This window comes from Capra hircus, unplaced genomic scaffold (assembly GCF_001704415.2).
Source record: "Capra hircus breed San Clemente unplaced genomic scaffold, ASM170441v1, whole genome shotgun sequence".
NCBI classification, from domain to species: domain Eukaryota; kingdom Metazoa; phylum Chordata; class Mammalia; order Artiodactyla; family Bovidae; genus Capra; species Capra hircus.
Genome location: NW_017189896.1, coordinates 64301 through 83420, shown reverse-complemented (window position 1 = coordinate 83420; position 19120 = coordinate 64301). Strand labels below are relative to the sequence as shown.

The following is a 19120-nucleotide window of genomic DNA, read 5'->3' as shown; positions in this document are numbered from 1 at the left end:
GTTCAGGACAAGGCCCCGCTCCACCTGGCCTCAGGTTCCCCGCCCACAGGGACGCGCGCCCAGATCCACCAGAGGCTCGGGGTTCCTGGAGCGCTCATCTCCTGGGCCTAGCCAGGCCAGGGACTGCAGTCACCTCCACAGTTCCAGAGCCTCCCCCTCGCAGAGGAAGGCCTGGTGGGCACTCGTGACGGCCTGGCAGCTCTCAGGGACCCTGGCCCCGGCACCCTCGGGGTGCTTCACCCCACGTCTGGCCTTCTGCTGCTGGTGCAAGCCTGCCGCCCCAGAGCCGGCCCAGCTGGGGGCCGGAGGCCGCGGAGGTGCATCCTGGATGGGGACACAGCCCATGGGAGTGGGTTGGGGGGAGCCCAGCTGGCCCCCCGCCTGGCCTGAGCAGCTGGGCCTGGACGGAAGGAAGGGTGGGTACCTGCAGCTTCCACAGGCTGGCGTGGGGCAGGAACACCATGGCCCACAAGGGGCCTGCCGGGCACCCCGCCCCCATCACCTCGGTGCAGCTGCCGGCTCGCAGGGCTTCCCCTGGCCCGGCCCAGCCCCGGAGGAGCGCGCTCAAGAAGCCCAGGTGGCGGGCAGCAGAGGATCGCCACGGGGACGGGAGACCTGCTGAAGGGCCCCTCTCTGTGCCTGCTTCCTGTCGTCCACTCTGGGCAGAGGCTCGTGGCAAATGCCACAGGCCCACTGTAGCAGAGGCCCACCCCCCACCTCTGCCAGAAGCCTGGGGACCCTGCTGTTTCCAGGGCAGGGGGGTCCAGTGCCTGGGGAGCTGGCTCTAGGGCTGGAGTCCCGCCTGGCCCAGCCGACCACCCCCGTCTCGAAGACACAGCTACTCCAGGCCTGGGGCACCCACACAGAGGAGGGGCTTCCCACTGGGCCCTGCGGGTGAAATCCGAGGGCTTTGCCCCTCTGGCCCACGCTGGCTTCAGCCCCTGGGCACTGGCTGGGGCCAGGCCACACCTGTGGAGGTCTGGGTAGGAAGGCCATTGGGACCCGGGAGGGATCTGGGGACCCACACTGGGGGGCTCGGGGGTGAGCGTGACCTGGGGTCGGCTGAGTGTTGGTCCCCGCTTTATGAACCCCCGCCAACCCCAGGTGACTCTCAAGCAACTCCCAGGATGTTTGCTGAGTGAGGGCTTGAGTGAATCTGGGCCGATGGGTGTGGGCGGAAGGGTTTTGTCCCCGCTGTAGGAGTTTGTCCCATCTGAGGGCCTAGAAGCCGGGGAGGGAAGCCGAGCACCTGGAGGGTGGTCCTTCGTGGTCTGAGTGGCACAGCTCCGAGGGCGGCAGGGCAGAAAGACAACAGCCCTACTCTACAGGTGAGGCAAGGGGCCCCCCAAAGCCGGCGGGAAAGCCACAGCACCAGGTTCAGACTGCCCAGCTGCCAACGGTGAGTGCGGGGGAGGGGAGACAGAGCCAGCTGGGCTGGACCCGAGCCCCGGCTGGGGGGCGGGGCGAGGGGGCTGAGCCCAGGGGTCATGGGGACGTGCTCCCGCGCCTCTCCCCTGAGGCCTCAGGGTCCCATCCTGGTTCCCCCAGCCCTCCTCCTGTGCCTCCCTGTGCCTGGGGAGGGGGCCCCTGGACATCAGCGGAGACAGGGGGCCCCTGGACATCAGCGGAGACAGGGAGCAAGGGTCCCCTCTGGCTGAATGGGGCGGGGGACGAACTGGGGAGGCTGCACCCCCAGAAAGAGGAGTCCCTGCTTCCCCCCTGTGCTTCCCCCGAACCACTGGGCTTGCTGCAGAGACAGCTGTCCCCCTCAACCCAGCCTCCACCCCCGGGGCCAGCAAACAGCACCCCTACCCCGGGGTTCCTGCGAACCCTTGGCAGTGACACCCTGACCTCAGAGCGGCTTGTCCTGCTGTGCTCAGAACTGGGGTGGCCCCGTGTCTGTCCAGAGTCAGGGTGGAAGGGGGGTCCCCTTGAGTAGGCTGAGCTGGAGACGGATGGACGTGGAGCATTCCCATTCTGAATCGACACAACCCTGGATCCGTGAGGTGGGATTCCAGGGGGTCGAGGAGGCCGAAGGTGACTCCTCCTCCTTTTGCTCAGAGAAGTTGGGGAGGGCTCAGAGGGGTCACTGGAATGGGGGCAGCTTCTTAGAGGCCAATCTTGGCCCAGTGCAGGGCTGGTGGGACTCAGGGAGGGCGGGCAAGGCTGGGGACCAGCCCCCAGGACCCTGGTTTGAGGCTGAGCTTTCTCCTTCCGGAACGGGCGCCGCGGAAAGGACCGAGGGGCGCCAGGCACAGGGCACTTCCCGTTGGCGACACGGTGACACGGGGGCTGGCGCGCCTGGGACTTCGCAGAGCAGGGGAGCCAGTGCGGGCCTGCGCCCCGGGCCGAGAGAATCGTCGGAGGGGACGGGGCAGGTGGCCTGAGCGGACGCGGGAGCCGGGAGAGCGGAGGGCGCGCGGGGGGCGGGAGCCACGGCGCGAGGCACCCCGGGCTCCGCGCGCGGCGGGGCGGGCGGGCGGGCGGCGGGGCGGGGCGCGGGCCGCGCGGGGCTGGGAGCCGCCGGCGGGGGGCGCCCGCGGGCGGAGCCGGAGCCCCAGCGACGCCGAGACCGCGGGAGCCGGCGCTCGAGCAGCAGGTCAGTGGCGGCCCCGGGTCTGGGGTCGCAGGCGGGCGGCCAGGGTCGTGGGGCCGGGAGCGCGGGCGGCGCGGACGCCCTCCAGGCGCTCCGCCGCTGCGTCTCTTCCCGCCGCTCCGACAGCCGCTTCGAGGGCTGGGGTCCGCGCCCGGCCGGGCGCGCCGCCGGCTCCCCAGCCCGGTCGGGGGGCGCTGCGCGGACCCCTCCGGACCGCCCCGGCCTGGACCGCGAGGCGCGCGGGGCAGGCGGTGAGAGGAAGGGGCGAGAGCGCGCGGCCCCGGCGGCAGGGGCGCGGGCGGCGCCGGTGCGCCCGGAGCCCGGGGCCCTCGCCGAGCCCTCGGGGGCCGCAGAGGCCGGCCGGAGCGGGGCGGGCGGCCCCCGCGGGCCGGGACTTCCACCGGCGGAGCGCCCGAGCGTCCCGGCGTCCCGGGAGTCTGGGTGAGCGGACGGCATCCGAGCGCCCAGGGCGCGGCGAGGGACGGAGCTGAGCGCCGGCCGCGCGCGGGCGCGTCCGGTGGGCGCTGGTGGCGGGAACCGGCCTGGGGGCCCGCCCCGGGGGAGGCCGGGGTGGGGACAGTCCTGGCGGCCCGCCGGGGCCGCCCGGAGCCGAGGCGGGACTGGCGGGAACGGTGGCGGCCCTCGAGGGGCTTGGCTCCAGGTGCCCAGGGGATGGGAGGGCCCCGGGCCAGCGAGGGGAGATGTCTGCGCCGGGGCGCGGCCTCTGCGATGTAGACTTCAATTTCCCCGACTGTACAATGGGAGGAAGGCGGGGGCCGAGGGCTCCGCGGGGGAGAGAAGCTGGGAGCGGAGGGCGTGTCCCCACCCCTTTTCCTCCGGACCGCAGCTGAGCCCCGGGGGACGCCTCCTTTTCCCCATTTCAGGCGGCCCCCGAGCCTGCTTCCACCCGCGGGACCTGTGCCCCTTTCCGTGGGGATCCCAGGCTGCTCCCGTCCCCCGCACCCGCTGTTAGATCCTGCACGTCACTGCCAAGCCCAGCAGGGCTGCCCCAGGTGCCCGGCCCAGGGCCCGCAGTGGACGGTTCTTGGGCACACAGCAGGCCGGGCAGGTGGGGTGCTGCCGGGGGCTCCTCCTCCTAGGGTGGGCTGGAGAGGCTCTGCCCCTGGGGCCGGGCCCCATCCCGGGCTGTCTGCTCCTCCTCGCTCCGCCCGGGTCCTCTGGAGGCCCCCGGGCTCTCCCAGGTCTCTTGGGCCACTGGCCCATCCCCTTAGAGCAGACCGTGTTCTGGGCTGACCCGGCCTCCCTCTCCAGTGCTTCGGGAAGGCCGGCGGGAGACGAGACTTTGGCCAGGTGAGTCTGTGGGCTCGCGCGTTTCCTTTCTCCCGGGGGCCTGGGAGGTGCAGGCCCCCAGCCACCCCCCCTCCCACCCCCGTCTGCTCCTTAGGAGCCCACCGCTCTCGAGGGCCGTGGGCGGCTTCAGGAGCAGCCGCGATTGAGAGGCCTGGACATCCAAACGTTCTGGTCTGGATCCCCTCGCTGGGCTTCCTGCCCCGGCCGATCTGCCTTCTCATCCTGTGAAACACGCGGGATGGTGCACGCAGGGCTTCATGTTCGGGGCTGTGTGTGTTGGGTGTGGGGGGTGGGCAGACTGGGGCCAGTGCTTGAGCTGGGAAGCCCCGGAGAGAAGCTGTTAGGTTTGTAGGGCTGGGGGGCCATCACAAGAGACCACTGTCAGCAGAGGGCCAAGTGACTAGAGCTGGGTGGGGAGCAGGCGCTTGGCTCCAGGGCATCGTACCCTGCAAACTGTGGGGCCCCGCGGCGGCCTTGGGCAGCGTCCACCATGCAGGGCCGTGGCCCCGGGGGGCTCGCAGCACTGATGTGAAAGCTGCCAGCAGCTCTCGTTCCATCCAACCTGCCTGAGTCCCGAGCCCGCTGCCTCTGTGAGCTGGGACTGGTCTTGTGGGCTCTGCCTATCTGCTGAAATCTGTGCACCCGTGAGAGTTCAGGGCGGCAGGGCCAGAGGGCAGGCGAGGGCTTGAAGCTGGCTTGAAAAGACGTTCTGGGCGGTGTGTGGGTCCGGCGGCCCCAAGGAAACCGCGGGCCTCAGGTGCTGAGCTTCAGAAGGATGAGCTCCAGCCCCCGGGCCTGGGGAATGTGGGCGGCCACAGGAGGGTTTGCCCTGGAAGCGGGAGGGAGGGCAGGAGCTTGGAGCTGCGATGCGGGGAGAAGCCCTCCCGGGAGACCGCTCGCCTCCCGGGCGGGGCTGGGAGGGGGCCGGGGTCCCCCCATCGCCTCCCACAGTCGTGGGAGGGCCCCCCGGGCGTGGAAGCCATGCGATCCTGACAGGGGCGGGAGGGGCTGGGTGGAGGGGGGCTGCCCTCGCTCCAGGGGCAGAGGGGGTGGGGGTCGGGGAGGCAGGGTACTCCAGTTGTCCAGCCTCCCCCCAGGCTTCCCTGACACGCCTCTGAGCCTCACCCGTCCCCGGAGCGCTCTGCTAGACGGTTCCAGCTGGCACCGCTCTTGCAGGACAGGCCTGAGTGAGAAGCTGCTGGGCAGGGTCCTTCTGTGGCTCTGACCTCGGTTGCCACCCCCGTTGGTCCAGCTGTCTGTCCCCTGGAAGAGAGACGGCTTTGGGGTGTGCCAGGCGGAGGCAGGCAGGGGTCACCCGGGTGCCTCCCCTGCTGGCAGGGCGGTGGTTTCTGCCCATCTTCACAGGAGTGTTCGCCTCTGGCCCCTCAGTAGCCTTTGCAAACTGCAGGCGGGGGCGGGGGCCACTGAGGGGTCAGGGAGCCAGCCGCTCTGGCCCACCCACCCCCGTCCACCCCCGGAGCCGCATCAGCGCCTCTCCATGCCTTTGGGGCCCAGAGGTGGGTCTGCCGCCCCCATCCCCTGTGTGGACGTCTCCACAAGCCCTGGGCACCGCCCCTTGAGCAGGCCAGCCCCCATGCCGGGCCCCCTATGGTCTGTCCCCATTTGGAGAGCACTCCCCACCTTGCCCTCTTCAAGCACAGGAGCCGGTCCTGCCAGTTGAAGATTCGCCTGGGAGGGCTCTGGGAGCCAAGACCCCCCAGGGATGTGCAGAGCCTGGGGGACACCCCTCACTCAGGGTCTCGGAGCGTGAGCTGGAGGAATGGGCACCCAGGGCCCTGTGTGAGGAGTGGCCCCTTGGAGGGGGTGTTGGGGAGGTGACCCATCTGAGGCTAGCGGGCCGGGCCTGCAGCCTGTCCAGCATCTGGCCTGGACCCGAGGGGACGGAGAGGCAGCCGAGGTCCCCAGCAGGGAGAAGGGCCCTGTGTGTGGCCCCAGGGCCTGCTGGGCGGAGGCCCTGTGGGGCGGGCCCAGTGCAGGGAGGCCCTCAGCCCTGCCCCGCCCACATCCTGCCCTCAGGCTCCGAGAGCGGCGGCCGCACCCCGGGCCTTAGGGGAGGGATTGCAGGCGGTGCCCGCTGGGGGGTTGCCCTTGCCGAGTCCCTCAGGCTGGCAGCCACGCAGGGCTGGAGGGAGGAGGCCCCTGGCTCCTCCAGGCAGTGCTGGAGTCACTGCTCTGCCCCTGCTGATGCGTCTGGAGAGGGGCCGGGTGGGTCCCAAGGCCCTGGGGGTTTGGGGGAGGCACGTGCCCAGACTCGGGGGCCCCCAACGGCCAGCGAGCGGCCTGCGGTTGGAGAGGAGCACAGCCGCCCACCAAGCCCCTCCGTGAGACGGAGGTCGGCGTTGCCCAGGCCACCTCAGGCTCCGGCCTCCTGCTCTGCGAGGCCTGCGTGATGGTTCTCGGCGTGCCCTCCCGCCCTGATGCTCCCGGCTCGTGCGCACGTCCGTCCCTCGGTGGTTCCCTTCCCGGGCTCTCATTGCTGGTTCGTGTCTGCCCGCCCTTTTCGGCGTTGCCGGGAATTCTCATTCTTTATGGACGCCTTTCTTTTCTCTCTCTGAAGACCCGAAGTACCTTCGACCATCGTTTTCGGTTACTGGACTGCCTTTGTCTCTTCTGGAACGAGTCTCTGTATTTGCCACTGGTTGCTTATCTGTCTCACCCTTAGTTCTCCTCCTGTGCTTTAAAACTGTGCTTCTCAGGCTCTCGGAGTGGAGCTGAGGTCTTGGAGGTGGGGCGTGACCCGCACACCAGGCTGGGTGGCAGCTGTTGGGTCGGCCTCCCGAGACGACAGTGCCGTAAGACCCCGGCCGTGGGCTCGGGCCGGGCAGCGGTTGGCAGCAGGGTGCTGCTGGGCACAGGGTCAAGTTCTCAGAAACACTTGCTGAGAAGCTAGTGCAGGGGTCTCAGGCTGGGGCTCTGGAGCCTGGGAAGAGGCCCAGCGTGGCTGCGACAGGCCCAGGCAGTACCCCACCCTTCGCGGTACTCAGGGGCAGGTGTGCAGGGAGCTGCATGCTAGCTGCCAGGCTCCTCCGTCCAGCAGACCCCGGGGGCCCACCCGCCGCCTGTACGTGAGCACAGAAAGCCTCGCCGCTGGGACAGACAAGGAGCCAGGAAGCGTGCGCGTTTTGATCACACAAAGGCCAGGCTGGTGAGGGTGAGGAGGAAGGTGGGACGGAGCCTGTCTGCTGGGGAATCCTGTGGGGCTGCCCTCCCCAGACTTAGCATGCTGCTCCCCGGCACGTGATTCTGGCCTGCCATGGGGTGGCTTCTGCCCTCTGCCCTGTCCCCGGCCGGCGACAATCATGAGGAAATACTGCGTCATTAATACTTAATTGCCCCCCTTGGCTAGCAACAGATGACTTAAGGATTAACGAGGGCCAACAAAGAGGGATAGGAAATTACCAGATCCGGGTCCCAGCCCCAGCCCCAGCCCTGGTCCCTGGGCCTCCGACCTTCCTATGGCTTTGGGACGCCTCCAAAGGCGGGGCGGCGGGGAGGCGCCCAGATGCCCCAGGAAGCCTCCTTGCTGCCGTTTTCCATGGGCATTTCCCCAGCAAGTTTCATGGGGGCTCTCAGGCCCCTGCATCCTCCTTTCCTGAGCTCCTCAGCAGGCCGCCTGAGCCTGGGCTCTGGGGTGGAGTCCGGGGGGCCCGGAGGACAGCTCAGGCCCGGGTGGTCAGCGGCAGGCTGGAGCCTGGTTCTCACCAGCTGTGCGCGTTGATTCCCGGTTCCTGTCAGTGACACATGACTGGCTTGAAACAGGCCATCACGGGAGCACTGATACCCAGCAAAGCCCAGCAAAGTGCCCAGGCTGACTTGGGTCTGACAGCCAGGACGCTCTGGCCACCTCCAGCCCGCCTGCCCCGGGAGGCCCTCGGGCACTCCACTCGATGCTGGAGAGCCGGGTCTGGCCGACACCTGGGTGGTCTGTGTGGCCGGGGTTGTGCTCGCAGCTGAGGGAGGCAGACAGTGCCCGGGGCACAGGGGCACGCTGGCTCCTCGAGGGCCGACCTGGGTGGGAGGGCACCCCCGGCTCCTGGTGGAAGGCAGGAGGGCGGCTCCAGTTTAGAGGCCTTGGCGCCCCGGGTGCAGAAGGTGATAGGGAGGCTCTGCGGATTAGAGGTCCTGGGAGGCACTCACCGGAGGGCTTGGCTTAGGGGCCCCAAGGCCCTTCCGTGCCAAGCACTCTGGCTCTTGTGGGGCCAGCCAACATCCGGGGCAGGTGCTGGCGGTGTTCCCCCATCACTGGGGCTCCGGACGGGGCCCAGACAGTCCAGCTTCAGCTCCCCAGAAACATGGTACCAATCTGGGTCAGCTGGCCCTGGGGCCCTCAGTCGGGGAGATGGGCCGGGCCTGAGTCAGACTTCCAGCGTGGGCCATGTGCCGCCAACGCAGCTTCCCCAGGAGAGGCCAAGGCAGGGCAAGAAGGATGGCAAGGGGTCAGCAGGAGGCCGGCGGTTCACTGATGGGGGGACACAGGTCCCGGGGCCCGGCGCTGGACCCGGAAGGCCCCCCAGAGGGGAGCCTGCCCCTTCGCTCCAGTGGGAGGATGGCGAGACCTGGACACGGTGCTTCTGCAGTCAGGCGCCCCAGGGGATTGCTGCTCCTGGCTGCCGGCCGGAGGCACCAAGGGACACCGCATGGCCAGAGGTGGCACCGGGAGGCTCAGTCCGCCCCGCCTCTGCCACCAGCCGGCTCTGTAAGCTGCTGGCCGGCTCGTGCCCCGTGCACAACAGGGGCTCGGTGGGACTTGTTTGTGGCAGCTGCAGGCCTGGGAGAGCCCGCAGGCTGCAGGGACCCCTCGGTTTGTCAGGGGCTCCACCTCCTCTCGGCTGCTCCCTGCTGCTGTGTCACGGGGTGCCCACCAGTGGCTGCAACTGCCAGAGGCAGGGGCGGAGCTGTCAGAAGGGAGCTGGGGGGCCCTCTGTCGCAGCACCACAGCACCTCCTGGACGGGGTGAGAGGACCCGGCACTCTGAATGCAGCTAGGGGCCACGAGCAGCCTTCTCCCAAGGTGGCCTGTCCATCCGATGCCTTGCGTCCTGGAGGACAGACGGGCCAGGCAGCCCCCAGCCCACATGCGGGCACCTTCGGGCTTCCTGTCCCCGCGGCTGGCGGCCACCACTGCCCACATGCACCTGGGCCCCCGGCAGGGGGAGCTTGGGGTGGGAGGAGGGTGGACTTGGCACAGGGGACCCTTCCGGGCAGCACGGTGGAGTGTGGCGGGGAAGCCGGGGCAGTGGGGAGAGGTCTGAGTGGCAGAGGAGCGAGGACCGTTCCACCAACTCAGGGGCTCCCTGGGAGCCGGGCAGCACGAGGGAGTGTGGCGGGGAAGCCGGGGCGGTGGGGAGAGGCCTGAGTGGCGGGGGAGCTCAGGGGCCCCTGGGAGGCAGGCTGCTTCTGCAGAGCTGTCTCGGATTCTTGACACCAGGGTATTTTGACTCAGGTGAAAGGGGGGAGCTGTTTCACGCGTGCTCCTTTCCTGCTCGTAGAACCACGGGTGAGAGCGTAAATGGCCCCCAGAGGCGACTGGGGTCCAGCCTTCCCACTGTGTAGTGGGTAAACCGAGGCCGGCCCGCGGAGTCCTGGCTGAGCACCCCCGCGGGCGCAGGATCGGCGGGCAGCGGGTGTGGGAGGAGGCAGCGGGCGGGGCTGGGGAGCGCCCCGCCTAGACGCGCCTCCGCGGGCGGGGGCTCTGGGGGCGGGCCCCCTCCGAGCGCTCCAGCACCCCGCTGCGCTCCCAGTGGGGCGCCCCGCAGGGCAGCTCCCGGCTCTCAGGGACGCAGCCGCCGGCTGAGCGAGGAGGGTGGTCCCGGCAGACCCAGGAGGGGGGTGGCAGGGCTGCCACAGAAGGCTCGAGAAGCGAGCTGAGCCCTGGGGGCTACAGAAGCGACTCCCCTCTGCGAGGTCTTGGCTCCTCTGGGAGAAGAGCACTTGGGCTGACCGGAGGGCGGGGGCACGGTGGGTCGTCCTCCGGCCGGTGCCTGCCTGCGGGGGGAGCTTCGGGCGGCGGGGGCCGGGGGCTGCCCGGGTATCTCCGGCCGTGCCCGGAGGTCCAGCTCCTCACGAGGCTTCTCCCCTGGCAGGTGTCTCCGGACCTGAAGCAGAGCTGAGAGATGCCGCCGGAGCGCCTGCAGGGGGGCTGCGTTCTGGAGACGCGCCGTGGGCGGTGAAGAGCGCTGGGGGAGCCCCTCGACCGACGGCAGGGTCGCCCCGGCTCCCGCGAAGAAGGGGCTCGGGGCCTGGGCAGGGCCGGCCGTGCCGCAGCTATGGACCGAGCGCTGGCGCGGCCCGCGTCCTCGCTGAGCCCGCCCGCCGGCCGCCGCGCGCGCCATGGACGGCTTCTCGGTGTACATCGCGGTGGAGCTGGCCATCGCCGTGCTGGCCATCCTGGGCAACGTGCTGGTGTGCTGGGCCGTGTGGCTCAACAGCAACCTGCAGAGCGTCACCAACTACTTCGTGGCGTCGCTGGCGGCGGCCGACATCGCCGTGGGGGTGCTCGCCATCCCCTTCGCCGTGACCCTGAGCACCGGCTTCTGCGCGGCCTGCCACAGCTGCCTCTTCTTCGCCTGCTTCGTCCTGGTGCTCACGCAGAGCTCCATCTTCAGCCTGCTGGCCATCGCCATTGACCGCTACATCGCCATCCGGATCCCGCTGCGGTGAGCCCCGCCCCCGCGTGCCTCCTGCTGGGGGCTGCACCCGTGAGGGGTTGCGCTGGGGGTCAGGGTGAACCCCCGGGGTCAGGGGTCAGGGTGAGCCGGGGGTCAGGGTGAACCCAGGGTCATGGTGAACTCAGGGGTCAGGGTGAACCTGGGGTCAGGGTGAGCTGGGGGTCAGGGTGAACTCGGGGGTCAGGGGTCAAGGTAAGCCGGGGGTCAGGGTGAGCCAGGGGTCAGGGTGAACTCAGGGGTCAGGGTGAAGCCGGGGGTCAGGGTGAACTTGGGGGTCAGGGTGAGCCGGGGGTCAGGGTGAACCCAGGGTCATGGTGAACTCAGGGGTCAGGGTGAACCTGGGGTCAGGGTGAGCTGGGGGTCAGGGTGAACTCGGGGGTCAGGGGTCAAGGTAAACCGGGGGTCAGGGTGAACTCAGGGGTCAGGGTGAAGCCGGGGGTCAGGGTGAACCCGGGGTCAGGGTGAGCTGGGGGTCAGGGTGAACCCGGGGGTCAGGGTTTGGTCTGGTGTCAGTGTGTGGGGACAGGGCCGTGGGGCTGCCCAGGGCTTGGCACAGCCGGCAGTTGTGCCGAGCTGGCTGATCGCCGTGGGCGTGGGCCAGGCTGGTACTCCCCAGGGCTACCCGGGAGAGGCTGCTGTGCTGCAGCTCTTGGTGACCCTGTGTCCAGGCCTGGGGGTGGCTGCCTCTGGGCCTCCCGTCACAAAGTGTGATGCTGGGGTGGGGTGGGGTGGGGTGTAAACCACGGGCCTCAGCTAGAAGCTGCCTTCTTCCAGCCCCTCCGGGCCAGCCTGCACTTTGCAGGTTAGGAAAATGACCCCGAGGGGAAGTGACTGGGCCAGATGCCTCCGTGAGTCACTTGGACCTCTATGCAAATTGTGCCTCTCGGCCACTGCAGGCTTCGGGCTGGTGGGGTTTTCCTGGTGAGACTTGTGAAATGACTTCAGGCAAGTGTCGTGGAAACAAAGACTCTCCCCGAGGCTGAGTTCACTTAAAGGCAGCCTCCACCTACACAGCCACCAGCCCAGCCGGGCTAGGAAGCCGCCCCTCCCCACCCCACCCCCAGAGGGGCTGGGGGGCTTCGGCCCTGCCTCCCTGCCCCTCCGTTCTGGGGCTGAGCCCCACCACCTCGAGGGCGGCAGGCCCAAGGGAGGTGGTCAACACTGACAGGTGGGGCCTGCTTACGGAGCAGCCGCACGCTGGGTTGAGGGCGCCCTGGCCTGTCTGGGGAAGAGGCTCGATGAGCAAGTGGAAACATCGAGTGTGGGACCCGAGGGCACGCTTAGAGGTCGTTTCCTCCATCATCTGGGTGGGAAAAGGAGACTGAGAAGCGGCAGCCCCTGGGGCCGCGCAGCAAGCTGGCAGCACAGGCGGGACGCGTCTGGGAGGAGCGCGCCTGCCGCCCGGTGACCGCGGTCCTTTGCGGGGTTGCTCACACGGCCGCCCCAGGCTCCCAGCTCAGGCGGTCGTTACTGCCCCCGGGCTCTCGGGGGACAGCACACGCCCACGTCCTGCTGCTCAAACAAAGGAAGACGGGCCCTGCGTGGCACTCCAGGGATGCCGTGTCCCGGGAGAGCCTAGGGCCCTCGTCAGAAGGAAAGGCGACCCCGGCCCCAACAGAGGACCAGCCTGAATGGCGGGCTGGAGTCCAGGCTGGTCCAGGACACAGAGGTTGGTCTGACTGACGTCCCTTTCCAGGCCAGGGCCAGTGTGGGCCTGATTCAAGCAAGGGACGGCGGATCTGGGGGCAATCAGAGTTAGCTACTGATCCAAGAGAGAGGCCTGTGGCTTCCTGTCTGCTGAGAGTCACACAGCCCAGCCTCTCTCCCTGGTGCAGGCGGGTGGCCCGTGCTGTGTGACTGGGGAGTCTGCTGCCCCTTTCTGGCCCCTTTTTCATCTGTCCCAGGGGCCGAGTGTTTTGAGGGCCCAACGAGTGGTGGGGCCCTGCGCAGGATGGCAGGAGGGTGGATGGGGATTCAGACCTTTCTGAAGCTGCCGGAGGCTCAGAGCCATGGGCCTGGCCACCCCTCCCCAGCCCCGCCTGCCTCCCGGGCCCCACGACCTTCAGGAGCAGGGCCTAGTCCCACCCTGACCTCGGCTGTCTGAGCTCCTCGAGGCAGGGCTCTGGAGGGGCCAGCCTGGCTCCCGGGTCAGGCGGCCGCGGACTGACGGTGGCCTTGATGTTCATCCCTCCGGGGCCGGGCACCACCACCAGCAGGATGTGAGCTCACGTCTCCGCTGATCCCTGGCCGGCGGCGGCTGTGACCCTCCTGTTACACAGGAGGATGCCAGCGGCTGCTCCGAAGGGAAAGTGTCTCCTGACCCTGGGACTCAAGGGCCCTGGGACACGAGGGCCGGGAGACAAGGCATGGGACGGTGTCTGCTGGGGCACCCAAGAACAGGCCAGGCGTGAGGGGGATGAGACAGAGGCAGGCGGGAGCCTGGAGCTCCTGGAAGCTCCGGGCCACCGCCTGGCTCGGGACAGCTGTCCTTGCCCCTCCCGCGGAACACCAGCCCGGCCCATTTGCCATCTCCTGCCCCACTCAGGAGGCCCTCTGGCTGCTCTGAAGTCCAGCCGCTGGCGACGCTCTAAGGAGCCCGTCCCCAGGCCTGCACCGTTCACCGTTACTTTCTCTTTAAAAATGAAGACTGCAGCTTCAGAAAGGTCTCTGTGTGCCTCCCGTGTGCCCGGGCCCTGCTGAGCGAAGGCAGGGCCTGCCCACGGGCGGGGACGGGCGCTATCCGTGTCCCCAGCGGACAGACTCCCAGGGGATCTCCAGGGCTGCCTCCCTCTTCACTCGTTAGCCCCCGGCGACTGCTCTCTGCAGACTCTGGGGAGCAGCCTCCTCGTGGGGCAGCAGAGTCCCGGGCCCAGGTGCTGGATTGCCCCAGAGGTCAGATCCGAGCGCCTTGGCTTCTGCGTGGGCGCTGGAGAGGGCGCTCCCTGCAGGGCGTGACGCCAAGCCTGTGGGGGCGCACCGGGGGCGCACCGGTGTTAGGGGGCAGGTGTCACGGGGGGCCCCCCCTGAATGGACACCCCGGGGAAGGAAGGAGCCTGTGGGTGGGCCCCGGGCAGGGAGAGGGGACAGGTGACCCTCGGGACTTGTGCAGCGGCTCAGGCCTGCCTGTGCCTGGGAGGGAGGGTGGGTTCCAGCCGCGGGTGCCTTTGGACTACTGGGGAAGGCTCTGCTTTCTCCTGGCCGAAGGGCAGGTGTGCAGCGAGTCTCACCGAGAACTGGGGGGGCATGACTGGGTCAGAGGGCAGTCCCCAGTGGGAGAGACAGGGCCCCCCAGAAGGCTCAGCAGCACAAAGTGTGGGGTGCCAGCTCCCTGCGACGCCTCCAGGCCCCCAGGGCCACGCGGCACTGGCTGGCCTGGGCACACCCCCGCCCGGCAGGCAGGCAGGCTGGCTGTCTGAGGCCCTGCGGGGCAGGCTGAGACTACCTCAGTCACACACACAGCCCCAGGGCTGCCACTGGGCCAGGCTGGGGCGTGGCCGTGGCTCCCCATTTGAGCCCAAACGTTGACCCGGTCCCCTGGGAGCCTGGGTCCAGGGCTCTCGGCCTAAGAGGCTTTCTTTTGAGTAACAAGGTTAATCTGTCTGGGCGCTCCTTAAATAAAGAACTGCACGTATTAAAACATCAAAAGGAAGAGAAGCAGGCACGGTGAGGAGCTGGGTCCCCACCGCCTTCCGGGAAGGCAGGGCCGGGGCTCCTCCAGACATCCTCTGCCCACGGACAAGTGGCATCAGTCCGCTCCTGCCCCCAGGAGGGGCTTCCTTTACAGCACGCAGCGGCAGACTTCCTCTCCTGGGCCTCCTCGTCTGCACGGAGATAGCTGGACAGCGTGGGCTTTTTAAACCGTGTCCCCAGCAGCCTTCACGCTGGGCCCCAGCTTCCCCCCACACCCCCAGGTTCATTTACTCAGGGGATATCAGTCAGCCTCCTCTTCCTCAGCAGCTACACTCGGGGACTGCAGGTGAGAAGGTTTGCTTCCGCTTGGCTGCCTCCAGTGACAGGAGGGTCACCCCTGCCCGAGGCAGCCCATGTCTCCTATGAACCACGACCCACCTGCCTGCGGCGTCCACCCACTGACCCTCTGTTCTGCCCTCATGAGAGTGCTCCGGGCCCCGCATTCTTAGCCCCATTTTACAGACAAGGAGACTGAGGCTCAGAGTGACAGAACGTGGCTAAGCAAGAATGCACCAGGGCTAGAACCCAGAGAGGGGCATGCTTTTCTTCAGAAAAATGTCAACATTAAAGCAGCCCCTATTCAATGAGATTATATAAATTAGCTTGCGGAGTACTACAAACAGTGCCTAGCACACAGCAAGTGCTACGTAAGAATTAAATGGGGAAAAAAAAATTACCTCTGACCTTACATTGGAAGCTCCAGACAGAAATAGGGCAGTGTAGGCTTTCTGTGGCTTGGGCGAACTGGGAAAGCCCGTGACCCTCTTCCTGCTGGAGGCACCCAAGCCCGCGCGGACTGGGGCCGCAGAGCTCGGGAGAGTGGGGTCCTGCTCGGGCTCAGAACTGACAAACTCACCTTGGCCTGAGTAGCCTCCGGGCTCCTGGCATGCCCACGGCAAGGCCACGCCTCTCCTGGGGTCTCAGGAGAGGAGAATGCGGGCTTAGATGGGAGGTCAGAGGCTCCCAGGTTTTCTTTTCTCCTTAATGGGAATCAGCTGACAAAATTTAACCCGTGGGCAGTTTTACCCAGAACAGCCGGCTCCCGGCCCCCGAGATCCTGCAGCGCCGGGCAGGCATGTGTGGCGGTGGGGGCGCAGGGGTGGCTGAGGGGCGTCTGGAGCCTCCTGCACACTCGGTGACGCGCAGCAGCACGCGGGCCTCGCACCTGTGTGGCCCACAGGCCCCCGGGTCTGCTCCGCCTTAATCGAGTGTCTGCAGATGCTTCCAATCCTGGAATTAAGGGAAGCGAACGTCTCGTTGACACCTGTTACAGCCTGTCTCGGTGACGCAGGATCCACAGGGCCCCCCAGCCTTGGGAGCCCAGCTTGGGTGGGATTCGTTGCACTTGATACCCCTCTGGGAAGACAGCTGACCTGAACTTTAAGGGGATGGGTCGGATTTACTGGTAGAGGTGTTGGGGAACCAAAACCCTGAAGCGCAGCTCATCCCTCGGAACACTGAGGCCGCCCTTGTCAGTCTGGGAGATGAGTTTTTTTGACTGCCTGTTCTTCAAAATCTCTGCCGTCTTTTTTTCAAACTGATTTGTTTGGCTGCTCCGGGTCTCTGTGGCATGTGGGATCTAGTCCCCTGACCAGGGATAGAACCCAGGTCCCCTGTTTTGGGAGCGTGGTGTCTTACCCACGGGGCCACTAGGGGAGTCCCTGCCATCTCTTTTCGTTGGCATCAGCTTCTGGGCCCGCGGGTCCAGCCTCTCCCCGAGTGCGGAGCCCTCCAGAGTATGGAGTGATTCGGGCCAGATTACTTCTCTCTGGACCTTAGGATCTTGAGCAGCTGCGTCCTCTTGAATGTGAAAGTGAAAGTGAAGTCGCAGTCATGTCTGACTCTTTGCGACCCCATGGACTGTAGCCTATCAGGCTCCTCCGTCCATGGGATTTTCCAGGCAAGAGTGCTGGAGCGGATTGCCATTGCCTTCTCCAGGGGATCTTCCCAACCCGGGAATCGAACCCCGGTCTCCTGCATTGCAGGCAGACGCTTTACCGTCTGTGAAGGCTGCTGTGAAAGCGTTAAAGACATCCTGGCCTCTCTCCAGAGGGCTGTGGGCAGACTTGGAAGGGAGGTGACCATCTCACCTGGCCTGGGACCTCCACCCTTCCCCTCCCCACCTGTGCTGCCTCTCTCTGGGGGGGCTTCTGGGGGCCCCAGGTCAAGTAGGAAAGGAGCAGCACGGGGCACGGGAGGTGTGACCTGCCGACTGGCTGGATCTGGCTGGTGCTGTCCCCAGCCCGCGGCCACCCTCTGGGGCATTCCCACGCTACAGGGAAATGCATTCTTGCGGCGCCTAAGATCGGCATGGAGGTCATAACGCCTCCCCTCCCCCTTCCCAAGCCACATTCGTCCCTTCAAACCAAAGCAAGTCAAGGGCTGCGGCCATCAGAGGACACACTGCGGCCGGGCGGCGGGAGACCTCGGAGCCCGTGGCCGCGCCGGGCGGCGGGCGCCCAGGCCCCTCTCTGACGCGGGTCCCCTCTCCGCAGGTACAACGGCTTGGTGACGGGCTCGCGGGCCAAGGGCGTCATCGCCGTCTGCTGGGCGCTGTCCTGCGCCATCGGCCTGGCCCCCATGCTGGGCTGGAACGGCTGCGGCCGGCAGGGGCCCGGGAACGGCTCGCGGGCCTGCGGGCGGGGCCGGGTGGCCTGCGTCTTCGAGGACGTGGTGCCGATGGGCTACATGGTCTACTGCAACTTCCTGGCCTGCGTGCAGCTGCCGCTGCTGCTCATGCTCGGCGTCTACCTGCGCATCTTCCTGGCGGCGCGGCGGCAGCTGCGGCAGGCGGGGAGCCGGCCGGGGGCGCGCGCGCGCTCCACGCTGCACAAGGAGGTGCACGCCGCCAAGTCGCTGGCCGTCATCGTGGGGCTGTTCGCGCTGTGCTGGCTGCCGCTGCACGTGGTCAACTGCTTCACCTTCTTCTGCCCCTCGTGCGGCCACGCCCCGCCCTGGCTCATGTACCTGGCCATCGTCCTCTCGCACGGCAACTCGGCGGTGAACCCGTTCGTCTACGCCTACCGCATCCGCGAGTTCCGCCACACCTTCCGCAGGATCCTGCGCAGCCACGTGCTGCGGCGGCGCGAGCCCTTCAAGGCGGGGGGCCCCGGCGCCCGCGCCCTGGCGGCCGCCGACACGGAGCGCGTGGGCCTCCGCCTCAACGGCCACCCGCCCGGGGGCGCCTGGGCCAACGGCAGCGCCGCCCGGCCCGACGGCGCCGCCCTGGCGCTGCCCAGCGCCCTCCCGGACGCGCAGCTCCAGGGCCGGCGCCCAGAGTCCCCGGGCCCCGGGGGCCCCCGGGCCGGGGCAGGAGTGTCCTGAGGACCCGCCGAGGCCACCCCCTCTGAAGGGAAGGGACTCTTTCTCCTCCCGCCTGGGGGGACCGGTCGTGCTGGGAGCAGAGTGCATGTGCGGAGACCCCCCCCCCCCTTTCTCGCGGTCGGTTCCCACTTTGGGCCGAGGAGGGCGCCCCCACCGGCTGGAGCGGCGTGAGGCCCAGCAGGAAGGGTCTGGAGCCCACGGAGGCGGCCCTGCACCAGGCCAGGGCCGGTCCCCAGCCGCTGAAGCACCGCCCAGTGCCGCCGTGTCTCCGCAGAGCAGGCTGGCCGGCCTGAGGCTGGGAACGGCCCCACAGGGCCCCCCCACAACCCCCCCACCCCCAGCTTCCAAGGGTTCGGAGCTGCTATGCGTGGTGGCGGTGTTGGACTGGTTTTGTTTTTCCAGGAGAAAACGAAAGCCCGAGGAAACCCTTTTCATTTTACCTTCCCTCCCTGGCTGCTGGCTCCACTTCAGTCCTACTGCTAACCCGGCTGCAGCCGTCCCCCACGGCCCTGAGCGGCCGTGCATCCCCTTTGAGGACAAGGGTTGTAGCCGAGGGGGCCAGGGCGTGGGTGCAGGGCGGCGGTCAGGGCCGGCCAGCGGGGGTGAGTCTAGGTGGCTCGGAGCTGCCCGGGCAGAGGCCCTCTCTAACTGCCTTGCCTTCTGAAGGGAATATTATTCTGTTGGTTTTTTCTGAGATAAAATAAAAATGAGCCACATTGTGTTTTAAGCTTGTCCCGTGAGAACGGCGTCTGAGTTCCTTTCCCTGCCCCACAGTCAGGCCTACCACGCACCTAGGGGTTTCTGTTGCAGGTGTGAGGTAGACAGCCTGCCTGGGGCCGCGGTGGGTGGGTGGGCTCCGGGGCACCCCTCTTCCTCCGGAGCGGGCTGTCTGCTTGCAGCAAAATCTACAGGTCCATGTGCAGCCCCAAATACAGGAGGCGCCCTCCCGGGCCCCCTCAGCGTGGGGAGCAGGCTCCCGCCTCCCCAATGCCTCTGCAGCCCTCTTCGTCCCCCTCCCCAAGGCCACAGAGGAATCTGGAATCGATGAGGGGTGCGGGTAGAGGCCATACTCCCTCCCCCTGCTCCCACCAGAGGGATTTCTTGCTCCGACGACGCTGTGTCTGGGCCCTGCCCCCTCCACCAAGGAGCAGGTGCCCCCCCTTCTGTTCTGGAGAAGCCTGAAGCGGGGTTGCCCCAGAGAGAGCCAGGCCTGGTCTCGAGTCGCAGAGGCACACTCGGGGCAGAGATGAAACAGCAGAAGCCGCAGGCGGTGCTCACGCAGCCCCGGGAGCCCCCTGTGCAGGAAGCTGAGCAGCAGAGGGAGGCTCAGCACCCGTCCCCGTCCCCAGCTTGCAAACGGCAGAAGGGAGCTAAAACCCAGGTTTATCTGACCGAGAGTCCAAGACCTCGATGAACTGTCTCAGCCAAACTGAAAACTGCAGTCATGCCGTGCTCCCCCCACGCTGCTGAGGACATGAGGCAGACGCCCGCTCCTCGTGTTTCACCCTGCT

At 67.8% G+C, this 19120-nt stretch overlaps 1 protein-coding gene across 3 annotated transcripts; it reads left to right on the top strand.

Annotated features, from left to right (window-relative positions):
• Positions 1-2532: 2532 nt before the first annotated feature.
• On the top strand, positions 2533-17626 carry ADORA2A (adenosine A2a receptor). 3 transcript variants are annotated; one of them, XM_018044913.1, is made up of 3 exons: positions 2533-2599; positions 10011-10583; positions 16781-17626. In XM_018044913.1, the coding sequence occupies exons 2-3, from the start codon at positions 10258-10260 to the stop codon at positions 17607-17609; spliced, it is 1155 nt and encodes a 384-aa protein (XP_017900402.1). In that variant the 5' UTR covers positions 2533-2599; positions 10011-10257; the 3' UTR covers positions 17610-17626. The 3 variants fall into 3 exon arrangements, with proteins under 3 accessions (XP_017900402.1, XP_017900403.1, XP_017900404.1); XM_018044914.1 differs by lacking the exon at positions 2533-2599 and adding an exon at positions 3244-3665; XM_018044915.1 differs by lacking the exon at positions 2533-2599 and adding an exon at positions 3672-3907.
• The last annotated feature ends 1494 nt before the right edge of the window (positions 17627-19120 follow it).

What these genes read in the sequence shown, in the direction of transcription:
- ADORA2A (XM_018044913.1), top strand. Translation starts at nt 10,258, where the DNA reads ATGGACGGCTTCTCGGTGTACATCGCGGTGGAGCTGGCCATCGCCGTG. An exon ending in GCCATCCGGATCCCGCTGCG is followed by an intron (nt 10,584 to 16,780) that starts GTGAGCCCCGCC and finishes CCCTCTCCGCAG; the next exon opens with GTACAACGGCTTGGTGACGG.